The 24,497-nt window shown below is 41.0% G+C and overlaps 1 protein-coding gene across 1 annotated transcript in view; it reads right to left on the bottom strand.

Moving 5' to 3' along the window:
• Nucleotides 1-943: 943 nt before the first annotated feature.
• CEP20 (centrosomal protein 20) overlaps nt 944-24,497 on the bottom strand; it is a 75,774-nt gene continuing 52,220 nt past the window's right edge. Inside the window, exons 3-5 of the mRNA XM_040356918.1 lie at nt 17,964-18,048; nt 17,319-17,437; nt 944-1,080 (exon numbers count right to left, since the gene is read on the bottom strand). Of these exons, the coding sequence (XP_040212852.1) occupies nt 995-1,080; nt 17,319-17,437; nt 17,964-18,048 (290 nt within the window). The 3' untranslated portion in view covers nt 944-994. The remainder of the gene's footprint in view (nt 1,081-17,318; nt 17,438-17,963; nt 18,049-24,497) is intronic.

The following is a 24,497-nucleotide window of genomic DNA, read 5'->3' as shown; positions in this document are numbered from 1 at the left end:
AGTGTGGGCTCCTCCTCCTCTGTGGGTGTAAACAGAGAGGAGGGCCGCCGCCGGGTGTACCAAGATGGCTGCGGCTCTGGAGCTAGGCCGAAGCCGCGGCCTTTCATAATGTTATGGCCGCGGCTCCAGGGCTAAGCCGAAGCCATAACATTAGGAAAGGCCACGGCTTCAGGCCTAGCTCCGGAGCCGCGGCAATCCACGAATCACAGTGTGTGCCGATCCGAAGGGGGTGACCCGTTCGGATCACGGATCAACTGTGATCCGTTGCACCACTAGAAAAAGGTGTCTCCACGAGAGCTGTATCACCAATCCTTGTTTCTACAAAAAAAAATAAAAAATTCTAAATCAAATTGTCATAGGGACAGAAAGTGAGGTGAAATCTTCTGAACAGGGACACAGACAGCAAAACAAAATGTTACAAGGGTGTTAAAGGGGTTGTAAAGGTAAATGTTTTTTCACCTTAATGCATCCTATGCATTAAGGTGAAAAAACATCCGACAGTAAGATGGGTGCCGCTGTATCACGGGAGCGCGCCCGCAAGAGCTTTCCACCATGCGAGCTAGATTTTTATATAATTTCAGGGTGTAACATGTTACCAATGCACCACCCATCGCACACTCCCCGACCCTTTATTTTGACAGCAAGCAGGGAATTCCCTCCCCCACTGTCACAATTTAAAAAAATAAAATATAAATGGCATGCAGTTCTCAATAAACTACCAGGGTGCTGTTGAGCGTTCATTGAGTCTTCCTGCCAGTGTGCATGCCCATACGAGGTACAAGCAGACAGCTCACACAGGTTGTCTGCAAGAACCCTGCATTGCAGGCTCATGGTAAAAAGATGTGCATTTATTATTTTTATTTACAAAGGTAAACTTATCCTTTAGGTTAGATCTGGTCACATCCCCCATCCCCCTTCAGGAAAAAAAAAATACATAAAAAAATACATAAAAATATAATTTTATTGATATTAAATAAATTGCATGACAAATCCATTAACAATGCTTATCCTGTGAACCATGGATTACATATGAATCTTCAATGTCTGGTTCATCCAGCCTCATATTCACTGGCTGAGTATCTAAAATAAAAAACAAACAATAAAACAATATAAGACACTTTTGAATAGAAAATAACTTTTTATTGGAAGTAGGATACATTTAGATATTCTACACACAATCTGCACTGCACTGCACTCAGAAGCAAAGAGGTACATGCCAAATATATATATATATATATACATACATATATATATATATATATATATATACACACACACAGTATATATTTTTTTAAATAACAGTTGGAAATTTGATTCTATAATCAAGACAAGCCTAAAGCTTTGTGCACCGGATCAATGACTGGATAGTTTATAATGCCATTTTAGATTTTTCAAGGCATTTCTGCCATAAGGCTTTTGGTGGCAAAACAAACTGAAAAGAACGCTTTGTAAAATGACTTTGATGTTCAACCTTTCCCTATTCTGGCCTGAGAGTTGTAAATAAAACTAATCATAATGTTGCAAAGCCATCACCAAAATTTACGCTGGCTCAATGCTTAGTCGACGTGAACGTAACCTACGCCCATCCCCATTCACGTACGACTTTCGCAAACGACGTAAAATAAGACGCTGTTCCGACGTCCATACCTTAACATGACTTACCCCTGCTTTATGAGGGGTAAAGTTACGCCGATCGTACACCTTACGGAAACAGCGTATTTTAATACGTTCGTGAATCGGCGTATCTAGCTCATTTGCATATTAGACGTGGAAATATATGGAAGCGGCCAGCGTAAATATGCACCTAAGATACAACGGCATAAGAGACTTACGTCAGTCGTATCTTAGACAAATTCTGGCGTATCTGATTCTTTGAATCAGTCGCCGAGATACGATGCCTCACATTCGGACTTACGACGGCGTATCTGGAGATACGCCGTCGTAAGTCCTTTGTGAATCTGGCCCACAGTGTTAAAGTCATATAGGGGACTTTAAAAAAAATAAAATAAAGCGGTTGATTTACTAAAACTGGCGTGCAAAATCTGTTGCAGTTCTGCATAGAAACAAATTAGCTTCCATTTTTTTTTGTCCAAGATTAATTGAACAAGCTGAAGTTAGAATCAGATTGGCTACCAGCCACAGCTGCACCAGATTTTGCAATCTCCAGTTTTAATAAACAGACCACAAAGTGTTAGTTAAAAAAGTGTAGAAAAACTCTCTCCCTTCTAAACAAAATTTGAGCCTATCCTGGGCCAATGAACGTAAAACACACCCGTCGGGGCACATATGATTATGTCACTTGCACTACCTGTTACATATCGACACACATGCCCGCTGATATAAAATTCTAGGGTCAATATTCACAGTTAATGTTAAAGAAATGACCTATAAAAAGGCTTTTAAAACATCACCTATAGAAAATGCTCTTGTAGACATTACTATAACCCAAATGTTTCTGAATCCTGTGTCAAGAAAAAAATAAAAATAGAGTGCTTTTTTTACACCTCTCCAACTGCAGCCTTAAACCTAGACCCAGCAGGCAGATTGATGATCCCAAATGATCAATTTTTTTTTGGAATGGCACAAAGCACGGACACCTTACTCTAAACAGAGAGAAACTGTATATGATCAGCTCTCCTGCAAAATGCTACGGTAGTTCCCCTGTGATTATGTTGATCACTGAACTAGAAATAAGTATGCAGATCAGCAGCTCTGCCTTTTCTATGACTCTGCTGGATGCATGATGTAAAAGGGAATAAAGCCAGCATAACAGGCAGCGTTTTCATTCCGGGAAGGTGGTCAGCAAAGTAGCCCTACTGTATATGTTTCTCGGCAGAGGAAGCTGGAGAGGAGGCAAACCTTGAAGGCCCAGGGCTATGAAAAATGCCTTTACATCACAACAGAGGTCCATTTTTATTTATTCCTTGCTGTAGAGGCTAGACCAGTGTTTCTCAACTCCAGTCCTCAAGGCGCACCAACAGGTCTTGTTTTCATGCTTTCCATTATTTTGCACAGGTGATTTTATCAGTTTCACTGCCTTAGTAATTACCACAGCAGTTTCATCTGAGGGAAATCCTGAAAACATGACCCGTTGGTGCGCCCTGAGGGCTGGAGTTGAGAAACACTGGGCTAGACAAAGGAAGATTACCCATCATGAAATGGATTCTCTTTGCACATAGCTGCGGAATTAGTACTACTAGTAGTAGTAGTTGCCCAAGGTCTTGTTTGTTTTGGAAAAATTGGGTCTTTTGGGTATTTCCAACTTTATTTCTGTTCTTTGACAAGCCAGCAAATTATATATATAGAATGCCTAGGGTTTAAATAAAAAACAGATAACAACTTATGGCACATTCCTTTTTAAACTGTCTCTAAGACTGTAGCCTAAATAAAGATCCATATGCGGCATTAAGAAAGTTATCCGTGACAGGACAGAAATGTTTAGACTTTTCCTATTCGAGACAAATTATGATACTTAGATTAAAATCATAGAGGAAATATGTGTGTAAAAGAATAAGTTAATAGTGTACTACAGGCTGTTTAGCTTTCAAAGGACAGACAAGTAGCTCCCCCTATTGGCAACTACAATTTTTTTTTTTTTTTTTTAACCCCCCCCCAAAAAAAAAAAAAATACAATTTTCAGACTTGCATGCAAATAGCATATTTACTAGGACACAACGGATAAAGGCTGTAGCCTGCAATTCTTTCTGCTACTCATGGAATAAAACACAGTACTTCCCTCAAACTGTCATTTGTAGGTTAAAGGGGAAATTAAACCCTCCTATCATTTATAGTCAAGGAAGCTGCCATCTTTGCCTCTGTTTAACCCTCCTCTTGTGTTAGGGTCAGAGCCGACCCATTTTCAGGTTTTGAAGGTCTATAAGTATCACATAAATTTGTTTATTGCATCAAGATTTTTTTACTTTGTCAGGAACCTATATTTAAACAATGTAATAGAAAAAGAATCCTTTTCACTAAATTATAAAATACTGTGGTGAATATTAAGACGTTTATGGTGTTAGGGTCAATTCTGACCCAGTTATAATATAGGATTATAGGACACTAATAAGTGCCAAAACTGAAATCATAAACACTCTCTCTGCTTAGTAACACTGACAGCCAATCACCTCTCAACCCTGTGAGCTGTAGTTAGGGAGGGGCATGTAGATGCATTTCTAATACACCAGCGTAGTGATCTACAGCACACCTCCCCCGATCATGATTCATGACCGGGATGAGGCTTTCTTACTAGGGCTGCAACTAACGATTATTTTCATAATCGATTAGTTGGCCGATTATTGTTTCGATTAATCGGATAATAGCCTTAAAAAAAAAGAAATATTACATTTTTTTGGGCCAATTTGTTGTTGGGCAGATTACAAAACACAAATTGCCGCAAAACACATTACATGCTTTTCTGCAGCTTCTCTATTGAAGTATATTGAACCAAAAAAAAAGAAATAGCACCGTTTTGCGTTAAAAAGTCCTTGCCCTTTCCAAATACACAGCAGCTGAAAAAAAATCATGGATGTGAACGTGTCCCATAGGAAAACATGTAAATGAACTGTAATGTGTTTCTGCAAAATGCACCAAAAACAGAGGTGTGAACCCGGCCTGAGGTGTTTAGTAACATAATGGGGTTAAAAAAAAAAAGAAAATAAGTACAAAAAGAGCAAATAATCTCTACTGTAAGGGGTTCATTTTTTACTGTGGGACAGTGAAAGTAATATTTACTGTAGCGATTTGCTTTTTTGTACTATAAAAGGGCTCATTTTAGTTGTTTTAACCCCATTATGTTACTGGCCGATTAATCGATTATGAAAATTGTAATCGATTAATTTCATAATCGATTAGTTGTTTCGGCCCTATTTCTTACATATGCTTACTATATTGACATTGACCTCCATGTCTCTCTCTCTATATATATATATATATATATATATATATATATATATATATATAGATAGATAGATAGATAGATAGATAGATAGATAGATAGATAGATAGATAGATAGATGCATTTCTAATACACCTTTTAGAGACGGAACCTCTTCACTTTCACTTATATATTTATAATGAATCTTATTTTTCATTTTCACTCATTCACTCATACACATTATTTCATTGTCACTTTTATCACATGTTAAATATGTATATATTACTCTCTTTATTTTTACACCTTTTTTATATGTATTGCTTTGTACCGGCATTTGACAGTATTTGATTGTATTATCTTTCTTCATATTTTTATTCACTCATCCATGCACAATTGGTTCATGTATACATTTATGTTGATTATGGTTGTATTTTGGCACTTTTGGTTTTTGTTCACATGTCTTTTGGTATGCACAGGTAGGCTGTGACTTGGTATTGGCTTCAGGTGTGTCCTGTTACCATGGGCCACCCCCAGCCAATTATTCACTCAGGTCACATGTCAGCTTTTGATATCTATATATATCAAACAGTTTTATTGCATGTTAGCCATGAATAAGCACTGATTTTGTGCGAAACGTCGGCTGTCCCCTGTTTCTGTTGCTGTGATCTGGTAATGCTTTTGCTGTTCATTTAATAAAAGAAAACCTGTACGGTTTTTGGAGTGCGCCATCCATCCTTCATTCAACCTTTATGCTTGAGGAGACCACCAGTGCTGAACCTGCTGAAACATTCAAATCCAAAAGTTGTAAGATCTGTTGGAGTTCAGAACCTCCTGACTTACATGGCAGGGCAGCTGCTGCAGATGTAATCAAAATGACCCCTGGTATCACAAGGTTTGCTGCGACGAGAGTAAGTGACATCAAAACATGTTTTGAACTGTTCATGCCATTGTCACTAAAAAAAGTGATCATTGCAATGACAAACCTTGAAGGAAAAAAAGTCCATGGCAACATGTGGAATGACATAAATGAGGAATGCCTAGATGCTTATATTGGTGGTGTTCTTCTTGATGGAGTGTACAGATCCTATAATGAGGCCACTGATAGTCTCTGGGACAAGTCAAAAGGCAGATATATCTTCCCAGCAACAATGTCACTTCACACCTTTCGAATGATATCAAGAGTTTTCAGATTTGACAACAGAGATACAAGAGCAAAATCTGACAAGCTTGCTCCCATAAGGGATGTCTGGAAGAAATGGGTTCAGCTCCTTCCACTAATGTTTAACCCTGGGCCCTAGGTAACAGTAGATGAACGTTTGATCCCTTTCTGTGGAAATTGCCCCTTTCGGCAGTATATGCCCAGTAAGCCAGGCAAATACGGCATAAAAAAATCTGGGCAGCCTGTGATGCAAACACAAGCTATGCATGGAACCTAAAGATTTACACCGGCAAACCCGAAAGTGGCATCCCTGAGAAAAAACAAGGACAAGGTGTAGTCCTTGATTTGACTACTGGACTGCGGGGTCACAATATCACGTGACAATTTTTTTTACCAGCTATGACCTTGGACAAGAACTTCTCAGGAGGAAACTCACCATGGTAGGCACAATAAAAAATAAACAAACCTGAGCTGCACACTGAAATTTTGCAGGTGAAGGACAGAGCTCCACTTTCTTCAAAGTTTGCTTTTACAGACACCACCACTGTTGTTTGATATTGTCCAAAAAAAGAAGTGATACTTATGTCCACTTTTCACAAAGATGCAGCAGTGTGATCAAGAAGTGACAAAAAGCCCACAATTATCCTGGATTACAATAAAAACAAAAGGAGGAGAGGACAACCTGGACAAGCTGACTGCTACCTATACTTGTCAGCGAATGACCAGGAGATGGCCAATGGCTGCGTTTTCTAACATCCTAGATGTGTCTGCATACAATGCATTTGTGTTATGGACCCACATCCACCCAGGTTGGAACACAAAAAAGTGGAGGATATTTCTCGAGGAGCTAGGAAGTTCCCTTGTCAAGGCACACATTGAGCAAAGGAAATGGGTGTCTCGAGATCCAATCGCTGCAGCCGTGATCAGGACAGATGCAGAGTTCATCAAGCACTCAATCCACACCATCAACAACACAAAGAGAATCAGTGCCAGCATCCTCATCATCATCATCTAGCCTTGCCTCAACATCAACCAGCACAGCCACAGCCACAACTCCAGTGATGCCATCTGATTCTAAAAAGAAAGAGGTGTCAGGTCTGCCCCAGCAATAAGGACAGAAAGACACACACATTATGCTTCCACTGTAAAAAATATATCTGCAAAGAACATGCTAAAAGTGTCAGCTTTTGCCACACATGCATCTAAAAACACCTACACAAACACATGCAAGTTCTTGCACAAAGATGCTTTGAAACTAGTACTTGATGTCTATTGGTTTGCCTTGCTTGATTGTGTGTTTGTTTGACCTTGCAAGTCTACATTTTGTATTATTACTTGCTTTTCATTGTTTATGAACGTTTTATGTTAAAAAAAAAAAAGACTTTTGGCTATTTTCTTGGAGTAAATATATATGGGTCAAAATTGACCCTAACACCATCAATGTTATTATAGTTAATGTTATTAAAATAAAAAAAATATATATATAAAAAAAAAAAAAGAAAATGTAAGAGATGTGTTCAAATACTCCTCAGCAACATTCTGGTGACATAACAACCTTTTATTTACTTATAATATTCTATTGAGGTTTATTTTATAATTTTTTAAATTTGAAAATGAGAGATATGCTATCAAAAGAAAGGTCTAAGGCAGGGATCCTCTATCGCAGGGATATGCAATTAGCGGACCTCCAGCTGTTGCCAAACTACAAGTCCCATGAGGCATAGCGAGACTCTGACAGCATCAAGCATGACACCCAGAGGCAGAGGCATGATGGGACTTGTAGTTTGGCAACAGCTGGAGGTCCGCTAATTGCTTATCCCTGCTCTAAGGGGTCACACCAAAAATATTAAAACCAAGAGGTAAGAAACAAATTGCACAATAGAAGAACGAAAACTGGATAGCCGCACTCCAAATCACTTAAAAAAGTTGTCTTTATTTTTCAAGAAATATAAGAAACAAATTGGATGATAAATAATTGTTCAGAGGGTATTTTATGGCTGATTTAAGACACGGGTCAAAACCGACCCGTTAGCTTTCTGTTACTATCCATGATGTTAACATAAAAGAGGAGGGTTAATCTGCACTTGCCATGGTGCTTGCACATGTTGTAACGGCTACCCAGGTAGTGAGAGGGTATCAGCCGTTGGAGACGTCATTTTCCCTGGCAAGTTGCGATATGCAGGTACAGCCGGTATATCCCATCCACGAGATCCAGAGAGAGAGTCCGGTTCAGCTATAAAATGAGCAGAATAACAATCCCATCGAACGCCCTTTCAAGAACGAGACAGCGCTACGTTTTGAAGGGTCAAGTAGGACTGAACTTTTAATGGTACAACACCTAGCTTATACAGTATGTGGTTACAAAACTGTTACAGGAACAATGACAATCTCCGCCCCCCCTCACACAGTGGGGGGGGCTTCAATACAGATACTTTGAAATAATGACCTCTCCTTGAATTAATCACTTAATCAGTCTCTAGACGTTTCGGACCCGAGATCCACTTAATATGACCTGATCAGACACATTCCTTTATCAATAGAATTCAATTAACCTTTAGAACAATTACACACTCACAGATGATCCCATTAGCATACACCTGACAGGAGGCTGTTAACTACACAAAGGAGAGAGTCAATTAGCTGAGGAAGGGGGGACATTAGAATAGAGTCACTCTACAATTAACCCTGTGTATGCCTCACTGCAGGATTATTATAGATGTCCAGGCAGAATAGTTCATAGGTCCGTTACACTACTCCCCTTTTGTGGAACACTCCGGCAGATCCGGATTGATCCTTTTCGGGTCAAATTGGGAATGTCCGGTCTGCTGTTAGGGTAAAAGTTCAGTTTGCCTGGACAGTCCGTCGGCATTCCCATTGGCTTACCAGGTCGGTAGCTGATGGGGACGGTGAATAATAGAATTCAGTTCTGGAACAGTCACTTGCTTTGCTCTCTCAATGGGTCCCAAAACCTGTTGCTGATGCTCTTGGGACAGATAAGGCACCACCTGGATGCAAATCCCATTTAATATTTTGACAATTTCCGCCTGTTTGTGCATTTCAATGTTCAAGCCACGGGACATCTCATAATACATGGCATAGTGTCGTTGCATCTCTGATTTCTCACTGGCCAACTTGTCACATTCCCATTTTAGACTGTGATATTGTGCCGGATCTACAGTACATGTCGGGGAAGGTAGACTTACCCGGGTCTCAGCAGCAAGCGAGTTGATTCCAGCAACGCGGGTGGTCACGGGACAAGCAGCAGCAGGTGTAGGTAAATAAGCCAAAGTCAGAGGGCCAATGTCATTGCCCAGCACAACCTCGGCAGGTAGGTTGTCCATGATACCAACTGTGGTCTTTCCTGACCCGGCTCCCCAGTCTAAGTGCACCCGGGCGGTGGGTATGCGAAATACAGCACCCCCTGCGACCCGGACGGCAACTGTGCGAGTGGACACGTTCTCTGGCTTTACCAGATGTTTTTGAATCAAAGTGATAGTAGTCCCGGTATCTCTTAGGCCTTGTGCTACTTTCACCCGTACCTCCTGACGGTGATGCTGACGGTTATCTGGAGAGGCAGCTTGTATTGGATCTGCCTCATACAAAATTCCCAGACATTCCTCAGGGCCCCCCTCGGTCTCTAGGCAGTGGGCCGCAGAGGGACGCGATGGAGTGACCTCTGTGTTGGGTGTTGTGCGTCTCCAGTTATTTGTAGCTCTCAAAGGGCAATAACGAGCAATATGTCCCGTGTTGCTGCAGTGATGGCACATCACCCTCGACGAATCCCGGGGGTAGTCGTTAGGCCCCTGAGGGCGTGGTGGTCCTGGTGGGACTGGAGCCCGAAACTCTGGGCGTGGGGTGACGGTTGGAGTGCGCGGTTCTACCTTATGACCCAGCCGTGTAGTATCCTGGCTTACTTTCCTTGTTTCTGCGTACTCATCTGCTAGCCGAGCCGCCTCGTTTAAGTTAGCGGGACGGCGATCTCGTATCCAGTCTTGTATGTCTGCGGCCAGGTCTTGGAAGAAATGTTCCATTAGGAACAGCTGCAATACTTCCTCCCCGGTGTTGGCCTTGCACCCAAAGGGATGCCACCCTTTGTAACCGGTTGGCCTATTCCATGTGGGAGTCCACAGCCTGCTTCTTTAGTGTGGATCTTTTCAGCCTGGCGTACTGCGACTCCATTCAGAACTTGCTGTCTGGATAAAAGGACCATCCCGCTGCTGCCAACCAATGTAACGGCTACCCAGGTAGTGAGAGGGTATCAGCCGTTGGAGACGTCCTTTTCCCTGGCAAGTTGCGATATGCAGGTACAGCCGGTATATCTCATCCACGAGATCCAGAGAGAGAGTCCGGTTCAGCTATAAAATGAGCAGAATAACAATCCCATCGAACGCCCTTTCAAGAACGAGACAGCGCTACGTTTTGAAGGGTCACGTAGGACTGAACTTTTAATGGTACAACACCTAGCTTATATGTGGTTACAAAACTGTTACAGGAACAATGACAATCTCCGCCCCCCTCACACAGTGGGGGGGCTTCAATACAGATACTTTGAAATAATGACCTCTCCTTGAATTAATCACTTAATCAGTCTCTAGACGTTTCGGACCCGAGATCCACTTAACATGACCTGATCAGACACATTCCTTTATCAATAGAATTCAATTAACCTTTAGAACAATTACACACTCACAGATGATCCCATTAGCATACACCTGACAGGAGGCTGTTAACTACACAAAGGAGAGTCAATTAGCTGAGGAAGGGGGGACATTAGAATAGAGTCACTCTACAATTAACCCTGTGTATGCCTCACTGCAGGATTATTATAGATGTCCAGTCAGAATAGTTCATAGGTCCGTTACACATGTGATCAAATGGTTGGTGTCACAACTGGTTTGACAGTTTGGTTGAGAGCACAAGCATTGGTGATAGTTATCATTCATGGCATGTGTTGAATGTACACGTTTGGGGAAGCAGTTAAATTGACTGATTTTATTTAGTGTTAAAAATGCTGAGAAATACAGGAAGAGAATTATCCATCATGCCACCAGGGAGCCGTGTGATTAATCCCAAATTTATTCTGTAGCAGGACAACAACTCCAAACATAGTCAATGTCGTTAAGAATTTTCTTTTGTGTAAAGAAAAACGGAGTCTGGAAGTGATAGTTTAGCTCCCACAGAAACCTTGTTTCAACATCAAGTCTGCCTGGGATTACAAGAAAAGGCAGAAGGATCTGAGGCAGCCTACATCCACAGAAGATCCGTGGTTAGTTCTCAAAGATGTTTAGAACAACCTACCTGCCGAGTTCCTTTAAAATCTGTGTGCAAGTGTACCTAGAATTGATGCTGGTCGGAAGGCAAAGGGTAGTCGCACCAAATATTGATTTGATTTAGATTTTTCCTGTTAACTCACTTTATATTTTTTTAAATTTATAAAAATAAAAAACATTAAACACCAATTAAAACTAATTAAATGTATTAAAATTTAACATGATTTATATAGTGCCAACAGTTTACGCAGGATATTATATAATACACACACACACGAATGTGGTGTATTTCAGAACAGCATTTGCAAGATAAAAATAAAAAAAATGCCTGTGTGGGAGAGCATGCGCAGAGCCGGCTGAGGCAGACCCAGAAGCTCTGTATCTCCCGGGACTTCATGGTCAGATAAAACACCTGCATGGCTTCGGGTGAATTATATAAAGAGCTACAAACCTTCACTGAGGTACATTATGGTGTTTAGTGGGGCACGTCCAAAAAATACAATAAGAATCCCAGAGACGCTCTGCCCAGGGCCATGTCTAAAATGCCACCTCCCCCCTCACCTCACACAAGCTCTTCTTGTACTGCTAAGCAGAGGCAGAAACCGCAGCCACAGGATGACATAGCTGAATCCGATGTTGAATATACTCCTTTACAAACTGCAGTAATAGACACTTTACATTTTAATATTATAAAGCAGTTTGAAAAGATGCTACAAAAAGCACTGAAGCAGACATCAAAACACATCACCGAAAGCCTGACTAAAGAAATCAGAGAATTAGGCCAGCGTACATAAGACCTGGAAAATGGAGTAGAAGATGTGGAAAAAAATGTCCAGTCCCATGTTTGCAAATTGGAAAACCTTAAAGAGGAAAACCTCACTTTACAAATTTTCGTTAGGAAGATTTTGAGACTAGAGAGCGTCGCTCTAATCTGCGCAACTAATGCCGTCAATCCCAATTGATAGATTGGAACTTGATAGAATTCATAGGGCTTTAATGCCACGCAAAACTGAATGGCCACCTTGCGATATAATTGCAAAATTGCATTTCTTTTGCACCAAAAGAGCACATTTTGGCTGCAGCAAGAGGAAAAGACTCCCTCACTTTTCAAGGTCACACTTACCAGCTATTTGCTGATCTTTCCCCAATTACAGTTGCTAAAAGGCGAGCCTTAAAACCTCTTCTTCAAATCCTTCAGCAAAATCAAACAGCTTATCAATGGGGATTCCCGTTTTCTGTACATTTTACCTATCAAGGTACCAAATACACCTGCAGATCTTATGATGAGTTGCAAAGTACCCTGCAAAATCTACATCTCTTAACCGCTTAACGACCGCCGCATGTATATATACACGTCCACAGAATGGCACGTACAGGCATATGGGCGTACATGTACATCCCTGGCTTTCCGCGGGTCGGGGGTCCGACGTATAAACTGAGGAAAAAAATAGTTTTTTTTATATATTTTTGGGGGATATTTATTATAGCAAAAAGTAAAAAATATTGCATTTTTTTCAAAATTGTCGCTCTATTTTTGTTTATAGCGCAAAAAATAAAACCGCAGAGGTGATCAAATACCACCAAAAGAAAGCTCTATTTGTGGGAAAAAAAGGACGCCAATTTTGTTTGGGAGCCACGTCGCACGACCGAGCAATTGTTAGTTAAAGCGGCGCAGTGCCGAATCACAAAAAGGGGCCTGGTCTTTTACCTGTATTTTGGTCCGGGTCTTAAGTGGTTAAAGTGGAGTTCCACCCTGAAAAAAAAAAATTTACACCAAAAAAAAAAAAAAAAATGTTTTACTTACCCGAAATAGCGGTTGCTATGCGGAAGTCCCTAATCTGCCTCTTCATCCTCCAAGGTGGATCTTCTTCCTCATCCTACACTCTGTCTTCTTGTGAATGGGGCACGCTGCCTTCTGGGAACTGTGTGTATCTCAGAGAGCAGCATGCGCAGTAGGAAACGGGTAGTGAAGCCGCACAACTTCACTGCCCGTTTCCCTTACTGTGGATGGCGGCGCCTGGAGCTGCCAGGATCGAGGGATCGGCCTCGGCGGGGGCCGACATTGCAGGCGACTAGGACAGGTAAGTGTCCTTATTAAAAGTCAGCAGTTACAGTGTTTGTAGCTGCTGACTTTAAAAAAATATATATATATTTATAATAATATCGCGGGTGGAACCCCCCCCCCCTTTAATTTAGACATCAAACTTCTAGCGAAAGTTTTATCAACTCAGCTAAACATTATAGTTGGCTCTTTAATACACAGAGATCAAGTAGGCTTCATCCCAAAGTGTCAAGCAGGAGAAAATATACGTAGAGCAGCACCATTGATGCATATTGCCAAATCAAAGAAAATCCCACCTTTGATTTTTATCTTTGGATATCAAAAAAGCATTTGATACAATTTTGTGGCCCTACCTACGCTATGTCCTACAAAACTGGGGATTTGGCCACCATTTTCTTAGTTGATCTCTTCTTTATATGATAAACCCAAGGCATATGCAGGGTATAAATCAAATGCATTCGACATTTGCAGAGGTACGAGACAGGGTTGCCCACTATCCCTACTTATATTTGCCTTACTTATTAAACCGTTTGCCCAATTTATTTCTCTATCCCCCTCAGATGTACAACAGGCGCAAGCATCTCTCCCTTTCTCATGGTCTACTACCAGTCTCTCATACTTAGGAATTAATCTTACGCGTCATCTCTCTGAACTATTTAGGACAAATTATCCACCTATCTTACGATAGATTACCAATTAACTCAGTGGTCTTCTCTCCCTATTTCTTGGATCGGTAAAATCAATGTTATTAAAATGGCTATACTACCTAAAATTCTATATCTTTTTAGTGTTATACCTATCTCGGTCCCGACATTTTTTAAGAATAATGCAGCATAAATTAACAACCTTTGTTTGGGGCTCTTTAAAACCTTGCTTACCTAAGCATACATTATATCTTCCAAAACGTAAAGGTGGTCTCGGATTTCCTAACTTATCTACTTCTTACCATGCAGGCTCATTTGGCACAAATAACTAAATTCCATGCGACTACTGAAATTCCACTTTGGGTGGCTCTGGAATCTATGGATTGTGACCCATTATCAATATCCAATCTCTTGTGGTTACAACCCTCCTGCCGAAAAAAACGTACAAATCCGAAAACGAAACAATCCCTCGTAATATGGAACAAATTAAAATTGTTCTGTGGCTTACAATCTCCTCATAATCCACTCTTATCGTTCCTTAAAAATCCTCTTATCCTGCCTGGAAATTTCCTAAAACCTTTAAAGCATGGACCGCCTCTAAATTGACCCAATTACATTATCTTACTTCCTCCAATTCCTTTCTAACATTCTCCGATTTAGGTTAGAGTCATGAACTTCCAAACTCTGAAATTTTACGATATCTTCAGATTAAAAAGTGTTTTATGCCCAATATCCAAGGAAGACTTAAACTCCATAAATTATCATACTTTGAAAATATATGTAAACATGACCCCCATGCAAAAGGATTTATTTCGAACATATATGCCCAACTCATTTCTAAATCAGATTCTAGTCCGCCCACATATGTTGCCAAGTGGGGAATCTCATCTTGGATTCTCATTGGGCACAGAAGTATGGGATAAGATTTGGATTACTACAAAATGTTCCTCTCAAAATATAGCCGCTTTAGAAACCAACTACAAAAGTACTTACACGTTGGTACTTAGTTCCTACCAGATTACTCCTCCTCTTGTTGTTTTGGGAAGACATATTTTGCATGATCGACACTATTTGCAGTGTCCATCCTTCCTGATCCTTTGATTGCGCTTTTGAATTTAAAACCGACAAATCTAATAATCAGTTCAAGCTACTGCTACAGATCACAATAGCTGCAAAACAATCGCTAAAGCCTGGAAAACTCATACCCTGATATCAACTAAAACTAATTGTAGAATTAATCAATCCATGCTTCATGCCAAAACAGAGGCTAGAACACATGAAAAAATTCCTAAATTCAAGAACATATGGCTCCCTTGGACGACACATTACCTGTCTTCTAATTTAGATGCAACCCTATTGATGCCTGGGTAAAATTTCTCATGCATTTAAATTTTCTCATATTGCAGGGCTCAAAATTTCAAGTCCTGAGCTACTAGCCAGGCCTTTAAGAGTTACTCGCCACCAGTTGCCCCACCTAATTCATACACTGCCCTGCGCCTAATTGCACCCGTAAACACGCCCTCGTAGATTATCTCATGGAATGACAATGTTTTATGCAGAATCAAGTTACAAAATTAAATATTACCAACAACAACTTTAACAAAATGGGACAGGGCACTGGGGGCAGACCAGAGGGACAGGGCACTGGGGGCAGACCAGAGGAACAGGGCACTGGGGGCAGACCAGAGGGACAGGGCACTAGAACTGGGTCTCTTCCCCATTCTCTTGCTGTCTCCTCTGCAACTCCCATCCATCCTCTCTCTTTCTCCCATTCATCTCATCATCAGGAGCCTGTGTGTGCGGCTCCACGCTTGCATGTCCCCATTTCCCCCTTTTATTCAGGCTGGCAGAGAGGAGAGGACCTGCAGCACAGCGGGAGGGAGTACAATCCAGCGCTGAGATCCACACAACTGCACAGCCATTGACACCATAGCACAGCGCACACTGACAGCGCGCAGCACACATTGAGACCAGTCTGTTCACAGTGCTCAGGCTAAACTGTTGGACACTTACATAGAGCACAAGGAGAAGAAAACTGCACAAACTAGAAGGCTGCCGCTCTCATGTCAGGGCAACTTTCAGTGCATCGGAGTGGTAATTTTTGCAATCCTCCACCTCACTCATTACTTTCTGCTCTCCAGCTACATTGGTCGGGGAGGGGGGCAGGCTCAGAGAGGTCATACTGTTAGGTCCCATAGCTTAATGAGAATTGTAAGGAGAGCACCTGTGTACTGCGCTGCCTGTGCGCGGCTCAACAGACTACTTTTCCCGAGCATGCACCTTTCCTCTTCGGCCGCCAATCTCATTGGGACTTTAAGTGTAGGCACAGATTGGAGGGAGATTGGTCATGCAGCCCTGTCATCACTCGCCCCCAGCTTAAATCCACTCGCCAAATGCTAGTAGGCGAGTGGAAATTTTGAGGGCTGTCATATTGAATACATGATTGGAAACACACCTTGCCTCGGATATCCCTTACCTTTCCTCCCTCCTCTTTCTTTTCTAACCCTTTCGTTATTTTACCTTTTCCTTTCTCATATTTTTCTCTCTTTATCAGGTTTACATAGCGTTACTCATAATTGTATTTCTTGTTTTTTTTATTACGTTATTAACCGTTGGAATTTTCTCTTACTTGAAAAATGAGAGCGATAATCCCTTAACGCTTCGTTTATCACGAACTTCAGATATTCCCAAATTATAATTATTTTGAGACTCCCTTATTCTACCAAAGTCTAAGTTTAGACAAATTTGTTTTGTTTTCTTAACACTATAGGAAATGTCCCTCTGAGTTGACAATCTCTTAAAGTACGAGACAACTTTATTTTTAGTCATATAATAATGTTATACTGTACCTTACTATTGTATATACCTGTATCACTTTTAAACCTTTAACCCGACTTGTGAAATTTCAATAAACAAATATGACAAGAAAAAATGCCTGTGTGAGCCTAGCATGATTATGCTGCACATCTTATACTGCTGGTAACACGGAGGTTAAGTTAAGGCTGCAGGCAACAACAAGTCTCCCTAAAGCTTCATTTGTTTGGCATATATGCATAGTATAACTGAGCTTTTGTGCTACTAAAACAAATTTAAAGTTCAAAGTCACAATAAGAAAAATAAAGCATCTTTTCTGATTGACACGTTTCAATTTTACTTTACACTCGCCAAAAAAAAAAAAAAAAACATATTTTCTAGCAACTCAGATATTTTCTACAGAGTTTATTATCTTGCCCTGCTCCACAGAGGAACTCTGGTTCACCGTCTAGTACAGTCTCCGTCCTTTCCTAATGCGGTTATAATTTTCATTTACCTTTTGTAATTCGGCCTGCTGTGCCTTCAAAATTCCTTCTTGTAGGGTTCTCCGATGAGGGACAAGGAGCACCCCTGTGTCCATATAAAAAGTTAGACAGTATCCCATATAGTATTGGCCTGTAAAATCAGGAATGTGCATGAGTATATTGACACAAGCAAAGATCTGTACTTTGAATGCATAGTACAATTTAACAGTAGAAAAATAGTAGAAATGGTTACTGGAAGCACACCAAGAGCTTGAACAAGGTAAAATGAAAAAATACATAACTGAATACTTTCTATAAACAAATCACTAATATTTCTGGAAAACTCCCGCTGTAGAGTCATTTTAAATGCATCTCTTGTGGTCCCACTAGAGCCTGTTCTCACAATGGCGTTGTGGTAACACACAACGCATGTGAAATGCGCTGGTGCAATGCAGTTCAATTTATTCTCAATGGCGCATCAATGCACCTTCCAATGGATGCAACACGCATGCAGCATTTTTTGGCAGTAAAACACATGGTGGCGCATTTGTGTCACCGGAAAGCAATTATGTAAACAGACACTACAAAAAAGCGACAAAGACAAATATTCAATATATGAATTTGCAGCTAAGTTATCAATATATGCACGGTAACATGACAAACAAAACCTTGCTTACACAGACTGAGCATTTGCATCTTCTACAAAGTTAAGCTCCCGGCCAAGAAAAGATCTATCCAGTGGAATATCAGACAATCCAGTTTCTGTAAAACAAAGATAATTGCACAATAAAACGTTATTCACGCTTAATGGACAGGCTGTGCATTTGTATTGCTGGGTATGTACTAAACTCTACAAACATAAGAACAGTTTTGTCAAATTCGTTTTCTTGGTTAAGTGAAATGAAGAAGCAGACAGACTGCCATCCTGAATGAAATAAAGCTACATCCTCTTTCACATAAAACAAAAATAATTGGGCCAAATTTACTGGTGTGTGTGTGCATGTGTATGCATGTATGCATGTATGTATATATATCGCCCCCCCCCCCCCCCCCAAAAAAATGCTTTTGAAACACCGCTGAGCAAATACTGTGTGACATAAAATATTGCAAGGAACCCACATTTTATTCTATAGGGTATATATATGTGTGTGTGTGTGCGCGTTTCGGGGTACTAAATAATTTGCTAGCAAAACATATTAATTATAACTTGTAAGCAACAAGTGTCAGAGAAAGGTTTATGCCCCGTACACACAACTGACAGTCCGACTGACTTTTTCCCCATCAGGAAATTCCAACCGTATGTATGCCCCATCGGATTATTTCCATCGGAAATTACGATGAATTCCGTCGGTTTAAATATAGAACATGTTCTCTTTTACTCCGATGGAATTTCGTCGGAATTCTGATGCGATTTTGGTCGGACAAAGGTCTGACCGTGTACGGGGCTTTGGTCTTTAAGTGGTTAAACTGACCTAAGTTACAGGCCAAAGTTCCTCCCTTTGATCTAAAAACTAAATGTTACATTGTATCTCTTCTCCATCTCTCAGCGATGACCAATGTTGATAAACGTTTGCTGGCTTTTTTTTTTTTTCACAGCTCTGAGCAAGGAACAACTCTGCACTGTTTACAGAATCATGGAAACGCCTGATTAAGATCATGAGGTGGGTTGAATCAAGAACGTGATTTTTTTTTAAACAATTAATCATGCAGCTCTACAACTAAAGAAATTAAAAAGGTCCATCTTTTTGATCATAGGTGCATTTTAAAATGCTAGAGACAAAGGGCCAGATCCACGTACAGCGGGCGCAACTTAAATATTCGGATTTAAGTTACACCGCCGCAAAATTTCTACCTAAGTGCCCGATCCACAAAGCACTTACCTAGAAATTTGCAGCGGTGTAACTTAAATCCGTCCGGCGCAAGGCGGCCCAATCTAATGGGGCGAGTCCCATTTAAATTAGGCGCGATCCCGCGCTGGACGTACTGCGCATTCTCCCGACGTGCTTTGCGCGAAGTTACGTTGCGCCGAGTTTTGAGAATCGCGATGGGTGTAAAAAAAAAAAAAAAGTTGCGGCGGGAAATTTTTTTTTTTTAGAACAATTTGACAGCGATGCGGGAAAGAAGGGTCTACTTTTACATGGTGTACTAAGTTTACACTTTGTAAAAGCAGCCCTAATTTTGCGACGGCAAACTAACACTTACGGAAAAAAAAACGAAGGGAAAAAGCTTCGTGGATCTCCGTAAGTGTTAATTTGCATACCCGACGCGGAATTTCGACGAGAAATGCCCCCAGCGGCGGCCGCGGTACTGCATCCTAAGATCCGACAGTGTAAATCTATTACAGAAAAAATCCAGAAAAAAAAACACATGAAACAAAAAGTAATAAATTGGAGTTGCATATCAATGAGTAAAATAAGTATTTGATTCTTTACCAACCAACAATAATGGTCTGGCTCCCACAGACTGGCTACAGCATCTGCTCATGTGGTACACAGATTAGTCATGTCAATGTATAAAAGACGCCCCTCCACAGAATCTGTCATCCATTCAAATCCAATTATCATGAGCAAGACCAAAGAACTGTCAAAGGACATCAGGGACAAGATTGTAAACCTGTACAAAGCTGGAATGGGCTACAAGACCATCAGCAAGAAGCTTGGTGAGAAGGAGACATTGCGGCGAAATCCGCAGCTGTGCGTTTTTATTTGATTCTAACGTTTTTCTTCATGCAAGTACAACAGATTTTTTTTAATAAAAGGTAAATTAAAAGTACTGCACTATGAAGTCTCTTCCTTCTTAACCACTTAAGCCCCAGACAATTTGGCAGCCTAAAGACCAGAGGACTTTTTACAATTTGGCACTGCGCTGCTTTAACTGGTAATTGCGCACTCATGCAATGTTGTACCCAAACAAAATTTGCATCCCCCCACAAATAGAGCTTTATTTTGATGGTATTTGATTGCCTCTGCAATTATTTTTTTTTTGCAATATAAAAATGTAAAAAGACTGAAGATTTTGAAAAAAAAAAAGAAAATATATATATTTTCTGCTTTTTGTTATAAGAAAAATCCAAAATTCAATTTTAGTCATACATTTAGGCAAAAATGTATTCAGTCACAGGTCTGTTTTTTTAAATAAAATAAAAAGTCCTCCGGGACCGGATGGTTTCTTAGGCCATTATTACAGGAAGTACCAGGACATTCTCGTTCCTCACCTATGTGCTTATTTGAATGACCTACGTCGTGGTGGTAAAACTTCCCATGCATGAAAATGCTGCTTTTATTCATGTTATACCGAAACCGGGTAAGGATCACGGGGACTGCACGAACTATCATCCGATTTCGCTACGGACTTAAAAATCTTGACTAAAGTCCTAGCTTTTAGATTAAATTCCTTCCTCCCCCGTTATATTCACCCGGACCAGGCGGGTTTTGTTCCAAACCCGTAGAATTTTGAATTTGATCTCGGCCATCCAATCTGATTGGGATGGCAAAGGATCTAGGAGGGGTATGTTACTCTCATTAGATATTCAGAAAGCGTTCGACTCCCTTTCTTGGGATTATCTGTTCGATGTATTGCATCGTTATGGGTTTGGCGAATGCTTTCTGGCCCTCCTCCGAACGTTATACGACGCTCCGACGGCCTCCTTGGTGATTTGGGGATATTCTTCCCAATCTTTCGCTATTAAGAGAGGAACTAGGCAGGGATCCCCGTTGTCTTCGCTTTCATTTGTCCTGGCAATAGAGTCGCTGGCTATTCAAATTCGGGATTGCCAGGATATACGGGGGATAGTTGGCGGCGGGCATGAACACAAATGCTTGCTTTTCGCGGACGATTTGTCATTAACTTTACCTTCACCGATTACGTCTCTTCCCAATTTGTATGCGATACTTAATCCATTTTCGGTGATATCGGGGCTACGAATCAATCATAGTAATTCTAGGGCACTTACAGTGGGGATCAAAAGTTTGGGCACCCCAGGTAAAAATTTGTATTAATGTGCATAACGAAGCCAAGGAAAGATGGAAAAATCTCCAAAAGGCATCAAATTACAAATTAGACATTCTAATAATATGTCAAACAAAGTTAGATTTTTTTTCCATCATTTACACTTTTAAAATTACAGAAAACAAAAAAATGGTGTCTGCAAAAGTTTGGGCACTCTGCAGAGTTAATATCTTGTACTGCCCCCTTTGGCAAGTATCACAGCGTGTAAACGCTTTTTGTAGCCAGCCAAGAGTCTTTCAATTCTTGTTTGAGGTATCTTTGCCCATTCTTCCTTACAAAAGTCTTCCAGTTCTTTGAGATTTCTGGGCTGTCTGTCACGCACTGCTCTTTTAAGGTCTATCCATAGATTTTCAATTATGTTGAGGTCAGGAGATTGTGAAGGCCATGGCAAAACCTTCAGTTTATGCCTATTGATGTAATCCCCCGTGGATTTTGAGGTGTGTTTAGGATCATTATCCATTTGTAGAAGCCATCCTTTCTTTAACTTCAGCTTTTTCACAGATGGCATCAAGTTACCATCCAAAATTTGCTGAAATTTTATTGAATCCATTTTTCCTTCTACTCGTGAAATATTTCCTGTGCCACTGGCTGCAATACAACCCCAAAGCATTATTTGATCCACCCCCATGCTTAACAGTTGGACAGAGGTTCTATTCATTAAATTATGTGCCCTTTCTTCTCCAAACGTACCAAAAAGTACAGAACTTGTTTCCAAAATGCATCAGGCTTGTCTATATGTTTATTTGCAAAGTTCAAACGCTGATTTTTGTGGTGAGGACGTAGAAGAGGTATTCTTCTGATCACTCTTCCATGAAGACCATATTTGTACAAGTATCTCTTTATAGTGGAAAAGTGTACCACAACTCCAGTGTCTGCCAGATCTTTCTGGAGGGATCGTGCAGTCAAACGTGGGTTTTGAATTGCTTTTCTCACAATCCTGCGAGCTGTTCTGTCTGATATTTTTCTTGGTCTTCCAGATCTTGCTTTAACTTCCACTGTTCCTGATGACTGCCATTTCCTAATTACATTCCGAACAGAGGATATTGACATCTGAAAACGCTTTGCTATCTTCTTATAGCCTTCTCCAGTTTGTGAGCGTCAACTATTTTCAGTTTCAGTTTTCTAGACAACTGCTTAGAAGAACCCATGGTGCTGATTGTTGGGGCAAGGTCAGATGAGTCTGGGCATTTTAAAACCTTTGAGATTGACATCACCTGGTCTTCCCAGACGATGATTGAGAACAATGCATGACACTGGCAGGTCTCAGCTTTGCAAAGGGGGCAATGCATGCTATAAATTCTGCAGGGTGCCCAAACTTTTGCAGATGCCATTTTTTTGTTTTCTGTAATTTTGAAAGTGTAAATGATGGAAATAAAATCTAACTTTTTTTGACATATAAGAATGTCTAATCTGTAATTTGATGCCTTTTGGAGATTTTGCCATCTTTCCTTGGCTTCGTTATGCACATTAATACAAATTTTTACCTGGGGTGCCCAAACTTTTGATCCCCACTGTAACATTTGGCTGCAAAACTCCACCCAGAAAGTACTTGAACAAACGCACCGGTTTCAGTGGGAACCCAAAGCACTTCCCTACTTAGGCATTAAACTTAACTTTGTCTCCTCAAATGCTATACAGGAGAAATTACCCAGCTCTTTTTAAGAGGTTAACTGAGGATCTGGCCAAGTGGCAAATTCACCCCCCATCGTGGTTTGGCAGACTTCACTCTATTAAAATGAACGTCCTACCAAGGATATTGTATTTGTTTCGTACGATACCGGTAGCCTTGGTACACAGTGATTTGAAAATGTTGCAAAGGAAAATCTTACAGTTTGTTGGGGGGATTAGATGCCTATTAGCGCACTATGTTTACTCTTAAACGTAAAGGGGGCTTGGTCCTACCTGACCTGCAGAAATACTTTTATGCGGCCCAGCTAGCCCAACTTTCCAGATTTCACTCTAAGCGATATGGATGATCATGGAATCTTACTCCTGTCGTCCGCATCAAATATCCCATAATATGTGGCTTCCGCTTAAGGATAGACCCACTATATTATGTCCATCTTTATCTTTCTCCTTGCATATTTGGGCTAGAGTCTCTAGAACCCAGAATTTTAAATCACCACACTCCCCATTGGCACCTTTAGTGCAAGACCCTGCAAGGTGTATAAAAGGATTGGATCACAGCTGTTTGAGGTTTCTCAGGTGTGATACCCTTGGTCACTCTCTATGTTATTAAGAAAGTTTAGGGATCAAATCATCACAACCTCTGTAGTAGCAACATCACCAAATCCTATATACTTATTTGCATATAGGCATCATATATATATAGATAGACAGTCTCCAGAGTACTCAGGGGTACAACAGCATATGAACTACTGATTAATAACTTCTCTTAATTCTCAGGTAACACTTCAATCATAAGGCAAGTGTATCTGCATTAACTTCATGCAGATAGTAAGAATAAATATGCTGGAAACCCAGATACTTGCGGTTTGTTGATTAGGTAGTTTAATCCAGGTCCCAATAGTAGTAGCAGTCCTGCTTAATGGGAAGGTTTAGACAGAGAGTGCATGGAGTGTAGCTTCCAGCAGAGGATGTAAGTTGTAACAGTGCTGAGTGAAGAGTTGCAAGAAGGCATGGAGAAGATGCAGGGTCTGCGGTGAGTATTTCCTGAGTGCTGTACTGAGGTCCCAGCGGACAGCGTGGTACGGCTTGGTTCTGTCTCCCAGGAGGCGGCAGGCGTCCTACAAGAATTGTGGAACACCTGATCGCCATGCCTGGAGGTTTAAATAGGGGAGAAGCATGGGAATCAGCTGGAGAACGCCAGGCGCACTTCCGCGTTCCAGGGTGGAACGCAATCGTCCGCGCACCGGAAGTGACGCGGCCGATTCAGAAAAGAGCGCTGGAAGGCGAGAATTTTAACTGGGAGCAGGTAGAATGAAAGGGGGAAGGAACCAGTCGTTATAGGAAACGACAGGGGCATTACATTTAGTGTGGAATAGTGCCTTTCCCCCCGGGCCTCGATCCTCTTGCTTTCAAATGGTGGACAAATAAGGGTTTGCTACGTATAGCGGACATTTGTGACGGAGGGGGTGTACTTACTGAGCAAACTATGCGGGAAAAATATATTCCATCGGTAGAATGTTATAGATACGCCCAACTGCGTTATTATGTGCAGGCCCTGGCTTGACGGGGGGATC

This window comes from Rana temporaria, chromosome 6 (assembly GCF_905171775.1).
Source record: "Rana temporaria chromosome 6, aRanTem1.1, whole genome shotgun sequence".
Lineage (NCBI taxonomy): Eukaryota > Metazoa > Chordata > Amphibia > Anura > Ranidae > Rana > Rana temporaria.
The sequence above is the reverse complement of the archived record's forward strand: the minus strand, read 5'-3'. Positions and strand labels throughout refer to the sequence as shown.